Consider the following 19,444-nt stretch of genomic DNA (forward strand, 5'->3'; position numbering starts at 1 on the left):
TTTGGACATTTGACATCTTTCTTCAGCTGTGGTTCCCAAAACAGGTTCTCTAACAGAGAATTCTCACCATATTCACTAGAACATTACTGTAAGCTTGAGGAAAGCCTGTTCTAAAGAGTCACAAGACGCAACCCATGGAAATTCACCCACTGGCCGTCAAAGGAGTGGTTTTAACATGGGAGTCATGCATTCCCCCATCCTGTTTGTGCCCAAAAGAAAAGGACTTTGGACTCACTAATCTTTTGCCCAATCAGTGTTTGTTCCGTTTCTTTCTCCCCTACTTCCTTCTTTCCTACCTTCTCTTCTTCCTTCCTTCCTTCCTTCCTTCCTTCCCTCCCTCCCTCCCTCCCTCCCCTCCCTTCCTTCCTTCCTTCTGACCCAAGCATTACACTTCACCATCACACCATGCTAGTGCCCGTTCTATTTTCAGCTATAATGGGCTTAAGGTACTAGCTAAGTAATAAAGACCCTGAATTTATTGTGATGAAAGCTACGATTTATACCCATGATTTATACCCCTAATTTATACCCATGATTTAATGAATTCTATAACCCTTTAAAAGAGCCTCTTGTGGTGCAGGGTGGTAAGGCAGCAGACATGCAGTCTGAAAGCTCTGCCCATGAGGCTGGGAGTTCAATCCCAGCAGCCGGCTCATGGTTGACTCAGCCTTCCATTCTTCCGAGGTCGGTAAAAGGAGTACCCAGCTTGCTGCTGGGGGGTAAACGGTCATGACTGGGGAAGGCACTGACAAACCACCCCGTATTGAGTCTGCCATGAAAACGCTAGAGGGCGTCACCCCAAGGGTCAGACATGACCCAGTGCTTGCACAGGGGATACCTTTACCTTTAGCTTTACCTTTATAACCCTTTAAATGTCTATTTTTTAAATATGTTGTCTTATGTATGCCAAAGAAGGTATTCTGATTCTGACAGCTCTATGGAGAACACACAGGGGCTTTTCGCACGCCTTCAAAATCGCACAATGGTTGCCAATCGAAAACGCTACTGATTTGCCATTATGCACAACGTCGTTGACAATCTGCCACACACCTGAAACCGATCCGCAAAAAGCGCTTCCTTATAGCGCTTTCAGGGAAATCCCCAAAAGTGGATTCACCCTCCGGAAAGCGCTACACTCCTGCAACCAATCTGCAACACTAGCGGGAAAGTTCTGTGCGTTACCATTGTTGTGGTTTCTACAAAGTCCCTCCCCCTGGCTCTCTCCTCTGATCTTCCAGCGAAGCGATCGCCATTTTTTTTTCTCCGAGCGAGCGGAGTTCAACCCACCAGCAAGCCTGTTTAGAGGCTTCCCCGGCTTCAGTCCCTCCCTAGAGCTGTTTAGTCACTAAGCACAAACAACAGAGAAGCCCGTTTGCTGATGTATTTTCCCTTTATTTTTTACACTGTTTTCGGCCGAAAATCGGGCCCGTGAGGGGGGGGGGATTTTTTTTTTCACTTGGGGGGAGCGTGGCAACGATGAAACGACAGCTCAAACACACCTGCCAGCTGATGGGTCTCTCCGTTGCAACGAATCAACACATATTCGTTGCAATGGGTGTGTTTAAAAAAAAAACCTTTCTTAAAGGGAAAGGGGCTGTTTGGGAGCATGCTAACGGCTGCCCATTGGCTGCTTGATGGCCAGGGGCGGGACGAGCTTGGCAATAGCGCTTCCTTTCTAGCGATTTTTGCTGAGACCGGAAGCTTGTGGGAAACGATAGAAACGCAACTGGATTCCACTACAAAGTCAGGTATGCATAATGACGAATTGCACTATTTTAAATGGCGATTTTTCGTTCAGCAAACAATTTGCTACAAGGATCCCGGTGCGGAAAGCCCCTATCTGTAACTGGGGGATCCCTCATGATTCCTGGAGAGCTGTGTGAGTGTGTGTGGGGGGGGGGGAGGAAGCAGGTGGGAGGCTGCTGGAACAACAAAAAGTGACTATACAATTCTGGAACTGAGTTCAGTGTTCCCCTGTGTTCTGCTGCTCTGGAGGACTGAGAGGGATATGAAACAGAATTTAAATGCTAAATTAACAATGGGGAAAACTTTTTCAGTGCCTTTCTGCCAGTAAGCCACTGGTAAACAGCTGGAAGGACTATGTTTTTGTTCCTTGCACAACTGGCTCTGAATCACCGCGCTGGTCAGCACCTTCAGCCTACCACTGGCCAGTCATGAGAGGCTATGACCCCCTATTAGGTCCTGTTGACAAATAGTCTCAGGTAGGCACACTCTCTTCCAAACATTCAAGTCTCAAACTTTTACATATATGACCAGCTGGGTTCACCCCTAATTCTCTACAGTATTTATGGATAAGCATTTCTTGCAAAAAGCAACCTGGTTACAAAAAGCTGGATACTTACACAACAGGAAAGACCTTTGGGAAAACAACACTGGCTTCTGCTAAATACTCATACAGTATCCGCTGGTCAAACTCATCTGCAGTGTATTTCACTAGCGTTGCCTGCCCCAAAAAACAAATGAATAAAAAGGTGGCACAGTTAGGGAGAAGCAATCAGCACATCCCTCCTATTTCAACAATGGCACTTTCTGGCTGAAACAAACCACAAACAACTGGAGTATGCATCTTTCTGCAGCTGGGTCCCAGGCTATGCCTGAGTGGTTCTGGAAGAGGCAGCTGCATCGGTCTTCTGCCATCAAGGGCAACAAGGGGGGGGGGGGCTGTGGGCCTCTGACAGAGCTGCCAGTCCCTTCTTTAGCAGAACCTTATGCTGGCCTTGAGTGGGACCCCATCGCCGTGGCAGAAGAGATGGCTTCGGCTTCCTGGGCTCAGCTCTGCATCCCCAGCCTCTGAAGCAGCCGCACCAAAACAAGAGCACCCTTCAGCTGAGCCTTGCCTGATCCAGATCCTGGTCGGATCCAGACTGGCTCACACCAGTGCCTTTTGCAAGTATGTGCCTCTGGGCATCTTAGGATTCTTTCCACCTCTCAGCTGTCTACTCTCTAATCCACCACACTGCTGCTGCTGCTGCCAGCCAGTCCTGCCTTTTTCTACAAGCTGCATTTGAACAAACACAATGCCATCTTCCCCTCCCCCCCCCCCAAGGGCTTGACTTGGGCCACTGGCCATGACTCAACAGCCCCACCTTACTCCACAATTTCCCAGTTGCATGGAGGCAGACTTCCTCTTTTGACAAGATTCTTGATGGGATCTTTCTTGCTACCTTTATGACTTTAAACTGATTTCAGTGGAAGCAGGGGGGAGGGGAACACTTCCCCTATATGTTTCTGTCATTCAAATCCTCCCCCCACCCCCAGTGATTTCCCCCGTAGGGGCAAAAAGGCACAGGGCATAGCACCTGCGAGTTTTCCCCTGCAAGTCAAATGACAGACCTGCAGAAGGGGCTCCATCCGTCTCTGGCAGATCAGCGGCTGCAGGATCTGAGAACTCTACCAAGATTAGCATAAGGACAGCAACTGCATCTGGACTTCTTTTTAGATATTTGGAAACCATTGATAGAAACTTATGTGCAGATCCACCACCATGGTTGTTATATTTTTACCTTGTCCTTTTTTCTTTTAAGAGTCTTATTTAATTCTCCCCCTTGTTCTTTTTGTTTTTCTTTACTGCTTTGTGAAAGAGAGAGCGAGAGAGAGACCCCGCATGAAGGATTCAGGTAGCAAGAGGGCTCTCAACGAGGGCCTGTGCAGCAGCTGCAATTTCAAGTTAAAAATCCACAGACTGCCCTTTCCCCTTCTAAGTGGGCTCCTGAAGCGGGCTGCCCTGGAGGGCCACGAGGAACACAGTACATTTTGATGGCAAGCAAGGTGCTCTTACGAGGACAGTCAGCAAGAGGGCTTGGATTTTGGGATCGGTGAGGACTTCTTCATCCAGGAGGACGTTTGACTCTGAGACCGACACTTTCCGGAGGTGGGGGGGAGGCTGCTGCGGAGAGACCCGCTGTGCTTCTGCAGGAAAGAAGTCGCCGTTATTCCTGGGGACAATCAACGGGCCTTTTCATTGCGCTGTTAAGCCCTTTGCCACTACTAGGAAATAAAGTGTAGACACCTTGTGAGAACATCTGGGAAGAAGTGCCACCTCAGAGAAGGTGGGTGTTTTGCCTGCCTTCAGATCCCATCCCAATGCTGGGGCAATCACACTGCCTCAGGCCAGGAATGAGCAGCCGCACAAAACTAGAGGTCAAGGTATGTCTCCCTCCCCATAGGGTGGTAAAAGGCACACCCAGAAACAAGTTCTGATTCTTACCCATTTCGTAATCATTTTCTGCTACTCGTCTCATTTTGGGGGGTGTCGTGATCCCTGATTCCATTTCCTGTCTTTTGGGTGCCTTAGTGTCTATCAAATGGTCAAAGCTCTTCCTTGTACCTGTGAAAGCAAGGCCAAAGTGGAAAAACCCACCAGGGTCTGAGAAAGGAAAGAAGGAAGCCTGCAGCCCATCCCCATGTGCTCTTGGCTAAGAAGCGCTGCCCCACCTGCAGGGGCACCAGACAGAGACCCCAGGGAGGAGTTCCCCTCTCTGCAGGAGGCAAACAGGCAAAGCTGGGGAAGGAAACACTGAAGCCAGTGCTTCTTGCAAAAGCAGCAGGAGCACAAGCAAGACACAAAAGGCAGATAAGCCACCTATTGAGACCCAGGGAGAGGGTGGGACACAGCTGGGCACAGCCTGACAAGCAACTCCCATTTCAGCTCTGCTCACCCCAGCAAATCTTAAATCACAGAGGATTCCTTGGCAGAAAAAGGTGGCCTAAGATGGGTGAAGAATAAGTCCGTATGATGCAGCAGTCTGAGTCCTGGCCTGGGACTGAAGAGTCCCCAGTTCAAACCTGTCCTCAGATCCATATGTGAGAAGCACTACAGTGTGGAGGTGAGAGTAGCACTCTGCACGTGCCTTTCCCAGGCGCTGCCTGAATGCGTAAGGAGCAAGTGCAAGCAGGGAGGGAGAGAACACACAGCTACTTCCTCTGCCCTCATTCGGGAGCCAGGGATGGTATGGAGGAGGGGCAGGGACAGGGGCAGAGCGCTTGTGGCTGCTCCTGCTCCCCACACCTGCCAGAGGGTCAAGCGAGGGGGGCTCATGCTGAACTAGGTCCCATGTTCAAATCTCCACCCGGTAGTGGAGGCTCACAGGGTGGCTCTCACCCTCACCTGCCTCACAAGGTTGTTCTTATGAAAATAAAAGTGGGGAGGAGGAGGGGAGAACATCGCTGCAAGCCACTTGGGGTTCCACAGTCAAAGGCTGCATGTGCAAGATGGGCCTTGGAGCTCCCTGTCAACCGGTCAAACTCTTTCAGCCTCACAAGGCTCCTGTGAGGAGACCACTAGGGTCGGGATCATTGATGCCACCCTGGTTGCCTTGAATACAGACGCCAAGAGACAACTAAATCCCCTGGAGCACGTGTGGGTGCAAAGAGAGAGACAAAGCATTCGACTGACCTAGCAGTTTTCTAGTGTTGGCTTGAGAAGGCTGCCCCATGTCCAGACTCATAGACTTCCTGGTGCGTGGACTGATCTGTCCCACGGTTGGGTAGCTGGCAGCCAGATGCCTGTCAGAGCCCTTGGGAGAAGCCCATGGCTGGTTTTCCCTGAGGGTCCTGAAAAGGAGGAGAAACCCCACCGTCACAAAGCCCCTTTGCTTACTGCTAGGACACATCAGCCCCGTCCCGGCCTCTTCCTTCCTTCCTTCCTTCCTTCCTTCCTTCCTTCCCATGGGCAGCCGGGCCTTGACTCGTTCTCTGCCTCACATCCAAGGCACAGCCAGGCTTCTCTTGTCACAGAGGCAGCAGCTCTCTGGCTAAAGAGCGGCAGGAGATGCTAGGTTGGCTTCTTCCTGCCAAGGTGCCACCCAGGACGCAGCACCAGCCCAGATGCCGAGTTCCTTAGAGCCGATCCCAAGCAAGTTCCACTGTCCTGCCGACAGGTCCTGTTGAGACTCAAGAACTGCCAAACCCTGCAGCAGAAGAGCTTCACTGACCTGCAGCCGGCATCGCCGTGATGGATGGGATAGGTGTCCATAGGCACGTTTTCCATAGACACGTCCGTCACGAGGAGAGACTTCCTGTGCTTCAGGCTGCAGCGGCTTCGGACCTCCTCAGACACAGTGAGCAAAGCTGAAAGCACAAAAGGGAGTTAATGGGAATGGAAATTCCTTGGAACTGACTTGTATCAATTGTTTTTTTAACTATGTGAATATAGGCACAGTGATGTCTATTTATCCTGCAGCTAAAGAATGCAAGCTCAGAAAATGGGCTTCGCAGAGCTGTTCTGAGAATCATGACATTTTAAAAAAACAGGTGACAAGGCAAAGGAGAAGGGAGGAAGGAGCAGGGCTTCTGGGGGGTGTGGGTTGGATCTCTGTATCCCCTCGGGAAGGATGCAGGAGGAGGGGAAGTCCTTCCTGCACCTGAGACCACAGAGAACCACAGCGGGGCCAGACATCTTCATAAGCTTGTGGCCCACACAGGAGTCCCTTGTACTAGTGGAAGCAAAAATTATGCAAAATAAGAACCATTTACTGTGTTTGCCTACTTCCTATTACATGCTGCACAACTCAGCATTGAATATACAGGCTTAGGTTTCTTTCTTTCTCTCACCCCACCCTAAGAGAAAGACCAGTCATTGAAAACATGCGGAGTCCCTTACAAATGAGAATTGATATCTGCCCCCCCCCCCCCAATATGGCCCTGCTTGGCTGAGAGTGGACTAGCAAGGGGAAAAAACTCTTGGCCTTCCTGGCTCACATGGAGATGGCCAAGGGGAAACAGACACCCTCAAATTTACCCACCCCTTAAAGGAACTGCACAAAGAAACCGAGGCAAGAGACCAAAACCTTCCTCCTTCAATCAAAACCACAACAACCCTGCAGGGCTCACCTCTTCCCATTATTTCTGAGCCTTTACAACTCTAGGAATTCATTGGAAGGGCTAAGGAAAAGGCAAGATAATATGCCCAGCATAGTTTTAGAAAATGAGTGGCTAAATCCTGAAACTAGTCACTGCAGCCTGGCTTCCTGTGGTACATCCTGCTACAAACAGAAATAACCATTTCTGAATTAGATACAGGCCCAATAGATTTGGGGTTTTTACCTGCAAGGTAAGCCACACTCTGGGTATTCACCTCAAACTTGTCACAATTCCTGTGTTTATTAACCAGAGAGAGAAGTGTGTGCAGAATCCGTACCGTCCTGGCAACAATGGTTGGAGAAGGATGCCGGTACCCTGAAGGAACAAATGACAGTGAGTAGCTGCAAAACCTTTCAAGCAAAGAAAAGCCAGCTCTGAAAACATTTACAAGGAAATAAAAGCTTTCATGAGAACCAGGTTAGGTTTGTTAAGAGGAACTGGACATGCAAAGAGGTTACACTCTAATTAAAGATCTGCTGGGGCAATGAATGGAAGTAATCCAGGTCCGGATGCTCCAGGGGATAGTCCGTGGCTCTCAACCTGGAGGGAGGGAGGTGTTTCTGCACCTGGGAAGTTGTGGGGATCAGTCTGGCTCTGGGGCACCAGCACAAGTATGGGAGAACTTACAGAGTCTTGCTGTTGTTTGGGTAAGAATTCGACCCTCAATTAAACATTCTTGACACAACCTTCAAAGTCCGCAAGAGCCTGAGCAAGGTATCCAAAGACCAACCTCCAAGGCCTGTGAGACAGGTGCGGACCAGAGATGAGCCTCTCCAGTGATGGTACCTGGGCTGTGGAAGGTCCTCCCTGCAGGGACCCCCTCCCAGGGTGAAACCGGCTAACATTCAGGGGCCATGCAAAGACAGTTCTATCTGCCAAAGTCTTCTTGTTGGTGTTACAGTCACCAGACTCTCTACAGAAACTACATTACTATCTGACGAAGCCACGGCTTACAATCCAGAAACTACATTTAGTGCTGCAATATTTTGTAGCATTTTGGTAATGTCTACTGAAATGGTTGCTGATGGTTTGCTGGATATTTTTTACTGTGATTTTATACATTGCTTCCTGCACTTGCTGTTTTACATTTGTGTGGGCTGTCACTGTGTTGCTGCACCTTTAATAGTACCGTTGCAAATTTAATAAGTCCCTATCAAACTTCATTTTATTCATTTAGCCCACTTCTCGAGCCTATCAAGATCATCCGGCATCCTGACTCTGTCTTCTGTTGTGCCTGCCACCCCTCTCACTTTAGTATTGTCTGCAAATTTAATAAGAACCCCCTCTAATCCCTCATCCAAATCATTTATAAATATGTTGAGCAACACAGGTCCCAAGACAGACCCTTGGGGTACTCCACTTCTCACTCTTTTCCAAGAAGAAGATGAACCATTAACAAGCACTGCAGGGTGCTTGAGAAATCTGTGCCGAATGGCAGTATAGACACATCTGTAACCACGGGAGCGATATAAATAAAAGGCTAAGGGGGGTAAGGGTGGGCCCTGTCCGTGATGGGCAAGGGGGCACATTGGCCCCTTGCCCACGGACTGAAAAGCGGAGGGGCCAAGGTGCCAATCGGAGGGGCCAAGGCGCCATTATGCGGCTGCCCACCTACGAGGTAGGTCCCAGCCCCGTGCCCCAGAGCAACCCTCCTGTCCCAGTCCCCATTCCCCTCCCCGATGGTAACCTGCCCTGCCCCAGCCCCGGGACGTATGCCGCACACGTCGCTGATGCGGCGGCTGTGCTTCCCAGCCAGCGCCAACCCTCCCGTGGCCCCCCTCCCCCACGAACCCACCCCCTCCCGCTGACCCGGGGAGCACGCTGCTCGCATTGCTGACGCAGCAGCTGTGCTTCGCGGGCCGGCAGGAACCTTCCCGCACCTGTCCGCCTCCCCAACGAACCCTGCGCCTGCCCTCCACTGCCGCTCCCCCCCCAAACACCCCCCCATCTCTACCCTTACCTATTCCCCTGCAGCCCCCCCCCCACAGCTCGCCCCCTCCTCACCATCCCGGCTGACCCTTCCCCCCCATCCCTTTACTTCCTTGCTTCCTTTCTCTCTCAACTTTCTGCCTCTTTCCCCCCCCTCTCCCTTCCTCTCTTCCTGCCTTCCTGCCTTTCTTCCTCTTCCCCTTCCTTCACTCCATCCATCCACCCATCCCTTCCTCTCCTTTCTCACTCCCACCCATCCTTTTCTCTACTGCCTCTCTCCCATTCTATCTCACATTGCTTACTCTCCTTTCTCCCTCTCTCTCTCTCTCACACTTTCTCTCTCTCTCCCCTTCTACCTTTCTCTGTGCCTGCCTCCCCTCCCTTCGGGGGAGCCACCGTGGGGGGCCCTCAAGCACCCACCCACTGTCTGCTAGCGCCTGCTGTATCTCTTATACAGCAGGCTTGCTTTCTAATACCAAAATAAGCAACCTATCCCTGAAGCCTTCCACCTCACCACAGCAGCCTTGGCAGATCAAGTGGTCCTCCCCTCTGGGAATGAAATACCTCTGTACCCCCTTCCCCACACCGCGGTAAATGTTCCCTCCAAAATGAAGCACCCTGTCACTGTTCAATCTCTTTGATGTTGTTCTGCCCTGGAAGCTCCAGAGAAGGTACAGGGCAGTCTTTTCACTCAAACCCCTTTGTCGGAATGGCACCGAGACAGTTTTTCAAATAAGCAAAAACATTTATTTACAAAGAGAGAGTGGTGGAGAGAACCCGCCGTTGTTCCAGTACTCGGGACCTCATCTCCTAGGCACTGCCCATCACAGGGCCCTGGGGGTGCATTTGCCGGAAGTGCTCAGTCAGTCACCTTTTATTGGTATAAAATATGTATAAGACATATAAAAATAGGGTTTAAAATTTCAACAAAATAATAAAATAGACCATGGGGTTACATAACCCAACAGATCTTAAAATGAAGTGCTCAGTTATGTCCTCAGCAGAATATATCAAACAAGCTCACCCAGCAGAGAGTCCTAAGCTGGCACAGCCCAAACAAAACATAAGTCTTCCTACCTTTCAGCAGATGTCCCACGAGTGCAAAGTTGAAGTTGGAGTTAAAATTGAGTCCCACAAAGTGGTCCATCTGCTTGCAGTGCCACTCCAGGGGCCTCCTGATCTCCATGAAGACTTCTTCTGGGCTCTGTCAGGAAGCCAAAAATGCAGTGGACTGAGAGAAAAGTCAGGACTGGAATTTGTGTTTCTGGCTGCGTCAAAACTGCAGCTGGAACAAGTAAAGATTTTCCTTAAAGCATGTAAGGCCTTGCAGTAAGAAGAACCTAAGAGAGTCCTGCATTTTGACAGGAACCATGTTTCAAGCAGTGGTCAACCAAATAGCCTGAGAATGTCCACAAGCAGGAAAGGGAGAGCCACTTCACCCCCCGCCCTCGCAGCAGCTGGTACCCAAAGAGTGTCCAGACACTGGAACATGGAGATTCCATTGAGTATCCATGACAAATAGTTATTGCTGGATTGTCCTCCATGTCTTTGTCCAGTCTCACTTGAGAGCAATGTTTGCTTGCCATCGTTACAACATCTCGTGGCAGTGAGCTTCACACATTTACTTCTTCACCCTGTAAAGGTCTTCTTTCTGGGCTTGAATCTACTTCCGTCAGTGTTATTGAGAGGCCCAAAGAAGTTTGCTCCTTTCCCCCCGTAATGCTATCAGTCGCTATGACACCTCCAGCACCCTACTGGTCCTTTTTCCAAATGAAGAAACCTCAGAAACTCCTTCTTGCCAGGAGTGAGCCTGCATCTCTGCATAGCAGTGGAGTTACTGTGCAGAAAGGTAAGATTTTCGCACTGGATCCCATCGTGCCCTCTTGGGAAGCTGGGCCTGCTCAACTGTTTATGCTGAGCTTGAACGAGGCTCGTTCATGGGGCGCCCACTGAAATTCGTGGCTCAGCAGGGATCTGAATCTGGGCTTGTTAGCTGGAGCTTGACACTGGGTTGCCCTTTGCTGGGTTTCGTGCTGAAATCCACCCCTCACATCAAGGATGTGAATAACTCTTTCTGGAGTTATTGCTATACATTTATTTAGATGATATCTAAATAAATCTAAATATATCTAAACAAATATATCTCTACATTTATTTAGATTGTTACACCCAAAGTCGTGGAGGACATTGTTCTCACCTCCTCTATTTTAATCCTCACAATTAGCCCAAGGCTGGAAGTGACTGGCCCACGCAAGCCTCTGCAGCAGGGCACAGATTCAAACCCGGGTCTCTCCAGGTCCAACTCAGACATTCTAACTGCTAAACCACATTACTAAGGGGGGAAAGGCGGATACCACAGGATTGCAGTCACAATGTTACAGCTGTCCTTGTGTGCTCTCTTCCCCTCCCCAACCCCAAGCAGATGGAGTCTGCAGCATGTGCTGACCCTCCAAACAGGGACAGCAAACCAGCTTTAAGCTCTGGCTTGTAATTCTAGTTTGGAGGGAATCGTGAATCACTATTTGCAAATTCAGACGGAAGATCAATCTAAACTGGAAGTTCTGGGCTCCAGCTGTCCATGGGAGGGAACAGGCAAATGTGTGAGCACAAGCACCTCCCCACATCACCACAACGAGGCCTGGGCCCAGGTCAGGACCAGCCTTGCTGCCCTGGAACTCTCACAGCAAAGCAGGCCCCACCCTGGGCTCCTTGGCCATCAGTGGTTGTGGGAAACCCTTCTAGACTCATCACACAGGATTTAAGACACTGCTGTTTACAATATCTCTGTGACAATAAAAGCGGGGATGGGGGGGGGGCTCCAAAAAATTCTATTTCCTCCCTCTTGGCATTTTCATGCTTCTCTGTTTCTCACCACTTCTGCGACTTTTCAATGAACCAGGCTGTTTGGAAGCTCCTGGCCCAAGGAGTGGGCTAAGGACACCTTGTTCAGCTGGTGTGGGTCTAGCCAGTTTGGTGTAGTGGTTAGGAGCGCGGACCTCTAATCTGGCATGCCAGGTTCGATTCTGCGCTCCCCCACATGCAACCAGCTGGGTGACCTTGGGCTCGCCACGGCACTGATAAAACTGTTCTAACTGGGCAGTGATATCGGGGCTCTCTCAGCCTCACCCACCCCACAGGGTGTCTGTTGTGGGGAGAGGAATGGGAAGGCAAATGGAAGCCGCTTTGAGCCTCCTTCGGGTAGGGAAAAGCAGCATATAAGAACCAACTCTTCTTCTTCTTCTTTTTCTGGCACTGTAACGGGAGACCCCCTATGGATGCTGCCCAGGCTGCCTTGAACTCCATGGTGGAAGAGAGAGAGGGAACAGTAAGGAACCAGAAGGGGTCTGGTTCTTCCCGAAATGGATCGGAGCAGCATAGCTGGCGATGGACACGAGGATGTGACATGCACTCTCTGTGGCATGTTTGTATTTTTACCTCAGGGTAAATCAAATGCAAGTTAGTAGCGCTCCTGATGGATATGGTACAGAAGCTAGAAGAATATCTGTCCACAGTTCTATAAAGGAGGGTGAAGGAACTCATGGAGCACTTTTTGGAGGGCAACTGGGAGAGGTGGGGAAGGCATCTCATTGACTAGTGGAGAACCCAAGAAAAGAGAACAGTGGATGGAAGAACGTTACCCAGAGGTGTCGAAAAATAAAGAGACTTTCTGCCCCTCCAATACTCAAAAATCATTTCCAAGATGTGCATGTAGTGACTCTGGACCACGGGAACAAGGGCTATTCCCCCAATTCCCCAAAAGCTCAGAAAACATTTCACAGGCCCCTGACTGTGGACCACAGGAACAAGGGCTATTTCCCCAACTCCCCCCAAGCTCAGAAGATGCTTCATAGGCTCCTGTGGATGAGAGGACTACCTCTTCTGCTCCCCACTGTGTTAGGACTAGGAGACTCAAGCTCGTAATTGAAGATTCCCTATTGAGAGGAATAGAAGCCAAAGCATTGTTGATTAGTGGAGATGGGGGGCAATGGGGATGGGATCTGGCCCAGGAAACAGATCCCAGAAATTCTGGGCCAAGGGAGATGTAGCGCTTAGAGGAGGTTCAATAGTAGGGGGCAGCAAAATACGATGGTCCTATAAGGACCTGCCTGTGGGTTCCTCACGTTCGATGGCCTGGTCGATATATGGGCTGCCCTTCAAACCTCCATCCCATCCCCAGGTTTTGGGGATGGAACCATTGTTGATGTCAGGTCGATCAACAACAAAACCTCAACTTTGTGGAATTATTTCACAAGGCACGAGGTTGACCTGCCATGCTTGATCAAAACCTGGGCGCAAGAGGGTGAGACTGTTGCCCTGAAAAATCTGGCACTGCCCAGGTTCTTGATCTTGCACCAGCACGGGCTCCATGGTAGGGGAGGTGGGGTGAGGATCCTAGTTTGGGAGTCTTTCTTCACCAGGGCTCTCCTTGCGCCATCAATACTGGGGGTTGAGTGTGCCAGTCAACGGTGGGAGTCGGTCGAGAACATGGCATACTGTTCATCTCCGCTCTCCCGGATTCCCTGCTAGGTCTGCTGTTGTGGTGGCAGCTTTGGCATTGCATACTTTTAATTTTGGGGGACTTCAATGTCCACGTGGACATGCTGTCTCCAGGACATGGCCTGGATTTGGTGTTGGCCATGGCAACACTAAGCTTTGGCACAGCAGTAGAGAGAGATCTGGTGGCGAAGAACATTGTTCCATGGTCAGACCACCCTGCCCTGAAGGCTCAACTGAGGGCTCCACCCGCTCCCTGTTTGGGTGATGGATGTATTTTAGTCTGCTCACGGAGACTCATGGAAGCCAAGAGATCTTGTGTTCCTGGGAACGGTGGTTGCGCGGGGATAGCGGATCAGCTCCTAGCATTTCTGGAGGAAACTTTGGCCCTAGATCCATACCAGTATAGCTTCTGTCCTGGCCATGGGGCGGAGACCCCCCCTGGTCGCTCTGACAGATTATATCCGATGCCAGCTGAACTAGGGCGGGTCGTACCTTTAGATCTGTCGGTCGCATTTGATGTGGTTGACCACAAGTTGTTGGCTCACCACCTTGCCAGGACCGGAATTACAGGGACTGGCTGAAATGACTGGTCTCCTTATTCCGGAACTGGACTGAGAAGGTGGCAGTGGGGAAGGAGTTATCTGAACACTTGGTGCTCCCTTGCGGAGTACCTCAGGGGGGGATAATCTCCCCTACTCTTTTCAACATCTATATGTGCCCTCTAGCTCAACTGGTTCAGGGTTTGGGGCTGAGTTGTCACCATTGTGGAAGACACCCAGGTCTACCTCCTGATGGATGGCCAGGCGGACTCCTCACCAGATACATTTGCCAGTTGTTTGTAAGCAGTGGCTAGATGGCTCAGGCAGAGCTGTCCGAAAGTCAACCTCTCCAGGATTGCGGTCCTGTGGCTGGGTAGAAGGGGGCGAGACCAGGTAGCGTGCCTCCCATGCCTGGATGGGGTGCGATTAACAGTTGCACTGGTTTCCAGGAAGTTGGGAGTGATCTTTGATGCCTCCCTTTCAATTGAGGCTCAGATCACAAAAGTAGCCCAAACTATTTTTTCTCCACCTTAGCCAAGCATGGCTACCAGCACCCTCCCTGCCTTCAGAACACTTGGCCACTGCAATCCATGCAACGGTCACTTCCAGGCTAGACTTCTGTAAGTCTTCGTGGGCCTGCCCTTGTCTTTGACCCAGAAATTGCAGCTGGTGCAAAATGTGGCTGCCAGGGTCCTCACTGCCACACCTTGGAGAGTCCACATATAGCCTGTGCTGAGGCAGCTACATCAGTTACCAGTCTGCTTCCGGATCAAGTGCAAGGTTCTGTTTTTGACCTTCAAGGCTATATGCGGCCTGGGTCCCACTTATCTGAGGGACCGCTTATCTGTTTATGTCCACCGCAGAGCCCTGCATTCTTGGGTATGAACTTGCTAGTTGTCCTGGGTCCCCGGGACATCCGCCTGGCCTCGACCAGGGCCAGGGCCTTTTCGGCCTTTGCCGCAACCTGGTGGAATGAGCTCTCAGAAGAGCTAAGGACCCTGACATAGCTTGCTAGGTTCCGCAGGGCCTGCAAGACAGAGCTCTTCTGCCAGGCATTTGGTTGAGGCTAGTGCAGTAACTGAAGATAGCATTTGTGGATTCCTACCCACCCCATGTGTATGACCTGCCCCCACGGACACTATTATTGGATCATCAATGCTGATGTGGCTGGAGCAGTTAGTGGGTTGGAGAAAGTATGCTGTCACTTCTCTTTTGGCTTCTATTTTTAGTCCTTGTTTATTTAAAGGGTTTTTTATGGATTTTATGCTGTACTCTATTGGTTTTATGTTGTAAACTGCCCCGAGGTGATGGGCAGTATAGAAATGTGAATATAAATAAAATAAAGTATGCTGACCAGACCTGTTGCCTCAAAGGCATGCTGTCTCCCTGGCACAAGAATCAGGGATGTCACGGAAAGGCTGGAAAGACTTGTGAAGCCCAAGGAGAGAGATCCCTTCCTGCTCTGTCATGGGAGAACAAAAGATACTCCCTGGTGCTGGGTGGAGCAGATGAAGCGAGACTTCGTGGCCTTGGGGGGAAAGGTGAAGGACTTGGAAGCGCAGGTTGTGTTTTCCTCGGTTCTTCCTGTTAATGGCCGAGGCTCAGGAAGGGAAAGAAAAAGAATGCAGATAAACGACTGGCTACTCCATTGGTGTCATCGGGAAAGGTTTGGGGTTTTACCCCATGGATTGCGCTCCAGTGATGAGGCTCTTCTGTTGGGAGATGGCTCACACTTCATGAGGGTGGGGAAAATGTCTTTGCAAAGAGTCTTGCGGACCTGGTGAGGAGGGCTAAATTACGTCCCGTGCGGGAGCGAGACGTACATTCAAAGTTGAGTTCAATGATGCTAACTGTAGACGGGAACACTGCAGATCTGAAGGAATGGCACATATACAGGGAACTATTAACTTACAGGAAAGTTCAAAAACTAAAAGCCTGGGGTACTCGTATGAAGAATTACGATGTCTCAACACTAATGCGCAGAGTAGGAGAAACAAGTTGGATGAACTAGAAGTCCTACTAAAGGAAGGGGACTACGGTCTAATAGGCATTGCAGAAACCTGGAGGGATAACTCTCACATCTGGAATAATAGGATTGAAGGGAACAGCTTATTTTAAAAAGACAGATAAAGAAGAAGGGAGGAGTAGCACTATATGTTAAGAATGTATATGCTTCCGAGGATACATGTGTCTGAGCATGAGAGTTTAGATGAGAGTCTTTGAATTAAAAAAAAGGAGTAGGAAATAATAGTGGCATTTTGGTGGGAGTCTGCTATAGACCGCCAGACCAGGCTTGGATGAGATGCTCAGACCAGACTACAAAGTGCTCAGAGAGACAGGATCTAGTGGCCATGGGAGATTCCGCAAAAGTTGTGGGTGTGTTTGGTAGGAGTGACCATGTGATTTTGGACTTTATGATCTTGGGGAAGAGAATAGCTGTATGTAGTCACACACAGAGGCTGGAGTTCAGGAGAGCAAATTTTAACAAACTGAAAGTTATGCTCGATAGAGTCCAGTGGTCAGATGGAAGTCCAAAAAGGCTGCAAATTTCTCAAAACTGAAATACTGAAGGCACAATCGCAGACAATTCCATTGAAAAGGAAAACTGGGAGGAACCTAAAGAAACCAGGATGGCTTCATAAATAGCTTTCAGAATAACTGAGTAATGAAAAAGACTCATTTAGGAAATGGAAGGAGGGCCTTATAGCCAAGGAGGAATATAAACAAATAACCAAGGTTTGTACGGAGAGTGTTAGAAAAGCTAAAACTCTGTATGAATTTTGGCTAGAAAGAAATGCTGGAAACAAGAAGAAAGGGTTATTTTGTTCTATTCAAGAAAGAAAAAGAATAGGTACATGGTAGGAGCATTATGGGGACAAGAAAGTGACATTGTAACAGATGGTGAAGAGAGGGCTGAACTGCTCAATTCCTACTTCTTAGTTTTCTCTTGGGAGGGGTATCGTGCTGGACATAGCAAATTCATTTCACATGAGCGATGGGAGTTGTGGCCTAGGATTACTGTAGTGGTAGTCAATAAACACCTAGATACTGAGTTAAAATGATTTCAATAAAGATAAATGAAAAGTACTTCATTTAGGTAGGAAAAATCAAATACATCAATATAGGATGGGGGAGACTTGTCTTGGCAGTAGTACGTATGAAAAAGATCTGGGGGTCTTTGTAGAGAAGACACCGAACTTGAGTTAACAGTGTGACTTGGTAGCTAAATCACAAATGGGATTTTGGGCTGTATTAAAAGATGCATAGTGTCCAGATCACGGGAGGAGATGTTACCGCTTTACTTTGCTCTGGTTAGACCTCACTTGAAGAACCGTGTTCAGTTTTGGGCACCACAATTGAAGAGAGATGTAGAGAAACTGCAGCATATCCATAAGGAGGGCTATGAAGATGGTGAGGGGTTTGGAAACCAAGTCGTATGAATCATAGAATCATAGAATCAAGTAGTTGGAAGGGACCTCCTGGGTCATCTAGTCCAATTCCCTGCACCATGCAGGACACCCACAACCCTATTGCTGACAGTGTAACCTGCCACCCCCTTGAATCTTCACAGAATCAGATTCCGTCAGAAGGCTCTCCAGCCTCTGTTTAAAAATTTCCAAAGATGGAGAACCCACCACCTCCCGAGGAAGCCTGTTCCACTGAGGAAAGGCTGAGGGAGCTTGGTCTGTTTAGCCTGGAGAGAAGGCAACTAAAAGGTGATATGATAACCATCTTCAAATACTTGAAGGGCGGTCATAGAGAAGATGGAGCAGAGTTGTTTTCTGTTGCCCCAGAGGGTCGGACCAGAACCAATGGGTTGAAATTAATTCAAAAGAATTTTTGGCTAAACATCCAGAAGAAGCTCCTGATAGTTAGAGGAGTTTCTCAGTGGAGCAGGCTTCCTCGGGAGGTGGTGGGTTCTCCTTCTTTGGAAGTTTTAAGCAGAGGCTAGATAGTTATCTGACAGAAATGCTGATTTTATTAACTTAAGCAGATTGTGGGTGGGCAGGCAGGAAGGGATCTGCCAGGGTTTGTCTCTTGTGGCTCTACCATTCATACCAAAGGAATTACTGATTCTCACTGTGGGATGGTGGTGCATTTCCTTCAGGCCAGGCTAGATTCTGGAGTGGGCGCGATCACCTAGGCATGAAATTGGGGTCACTGTGGGTAGGTAGGCAGTTGTGAGCTCCTGCATTGTTCAGGAGGTTGGATTCTATGAAAACAATCCAAGTACTTTGCAGGTGGCTCACTTACTTTGTCGTTGAATACCCGAAGGTTGTCCAAAGTGTGGAGATTTTGCTCGAGGAGAGCTGTCCCTGCAGAATACAGGTTGACTTCATCCAACTGCAGAACAGCCATGGCCACCCAAAAGAGAGCCTTGTGCATGGGTGAGTCCTGGACAGAAAAAGATTCACCAGACTCATTCAAAACTCTCAAAGGACAGCTGCAGCCTACACAGGGAACAATCCTGCATCATAGAATCATAGAATCATAGAGTTGGAAGGGGCCATACAGGCCATCTAGTCCAACCCCCTGCTCAACGCAGGATCAGCCTAAAGCATCAAGACAAACTGGTCTACAGGCATAAAGGAGATGGATTGTGGGGGAGGCAGGCCATGTTTGAAAAACTCCTTGTAAATAGGAAATCACCATACTAAGGGGGAAATGTCCTCACCCAGTTTTTCCATAGGGTGGGTTCTTTTTGCAAGTTACAGATGTTCCCCCACACTTCTATCCAGTAGGCAGCCTGGACCACCACAGGACCCTTCCACCCCTGTCTCCTGTGCATGTAGACCAGGTTGCAAAGCCAGGGTCCTGGAATTTCCACAGTTTGTCATCAATGAATTTTTATCTATATCAGATTCAGGACTCCCCACTCTGATTCACAACTTGCAATGAGGGACCCGGCTGAAATGATACAGGATCTTTCCACCTTTCATCTGGATGGGCTGAATCCTGCAGATCCATTCAACGAGCAAAAGTGGAAAGTAAGAGACCATGAATGCCTACATGAAAATCTTTGAGAGACCCAAGAGTCCTTCTCCAAAAGGACACAGGAACTGTAGTGCTGCTCACCAAAGTCAACTGTTCTATGGTATCTGGATCCCTTGACATTACATCGACCCAAATATTTACATAGTGGGTGTTTAACATTCCCTCTGGGTAGAAGAGATGCTTAGAGGGAACACAGGTGGGAGGAGGCAAGTGTCAACTACAAAGCCTTATGGGTGATCCAGTGGGCACATAAAGCAGGGGAAGGCATCCTCCTCTGCCCGAGGCAAGGCTCAGTTACCTTGTTGAGAAGAGGCTGCAGCTTTGTGAGTGCAATGACCGTGGCCTCTATCAGCACCTGGCTGTTGTAGTTGTCTGGGCCCTTCAGGCAGCTCTCAAGACCCTGTTGTGGAGCAAAAGAAGAGAGGCATTTGCAGCACATCTGCCAGGTCAGGCCCTCTCTCCCCTCGGGTGCCAGGCCCCACATGGCTTCACTGATGTATGGAACACAAGTTGCCCCTTCTCTGTTAAGACATCAGCGCTCCAGCATCAGCAACTGAGAGACTCCCGTTCTGGTGACAGAAGTTTTGCGTAGCCTTCAGCCC

General features: G+C 49.5%; 1 protein-coding gene across 5 annotated transcripts in view; it reads right to left on the minus strand.

Moving 5' to 3' along the window:
- Window positions 1-19,444, minus strand: part of NF1 (neurofibromin 1) — a 365,186-nt gene that overhangs the window by 26,574 nt on the left and 319,168 nt on the right. For all 5 annotated transcript variants that reach the window (XM_077311869.1, XM_077311867.1, XM_077311868.1 and 2 more), the window contains 9 exons: window positions 19,141-19,242; window positions 18,102-18,242; window positions 9,889-10,015; window positions 7,066-7,197; window positions 5,955-6,090; window positions 5,417-5,574; window positions 4,229-4,348; window positions 3,800-3,930; window positions 2,364-2,464 (listed from right to left, as the gene is read on the minus strand). In XM_077311869.1, coding sequence (XP_077167984.1) covers window positions 2,364-2,464; window positions 3,800-3,930; window positions 4,229-4,348; window positions 5,417-5,574; window positions 5,955-6,090; window positions 7,066-7,197; window positions 9,889-10,015; window positions 18,102-18,242; window positions 19,141-19,242 — 1,148 coding nt within the window. The remainder of the gene's footprint in view (window positions 1-2,363; window positions 2,465-3,799; window positions 3,931-4,228; window positions 4,349-5,416; window positions 5,575-5,954; window positions 6,091-7,065; window positions 7,198-9,888; window positions 10,016-18,101; window positions 18,243-19,140; window positions 19,243-19,444) is intronic.

The sequence above is a fragment of the Paroedura picta genome, chromosome 15 (genome assembly GCF_049243985.1).
Source record: "Paroedura picta isolate Pp20150507F chromosome 15, Ppicta_v3.0, whole genome shotgun sequence".
In the NCBI taxonomy this organism is placed as follows: Eukaryota; Metazoa; Chordata; class Lepidosauria; order Squamata; family Gekkonidae; genus Paroedura; species Paroedura picta.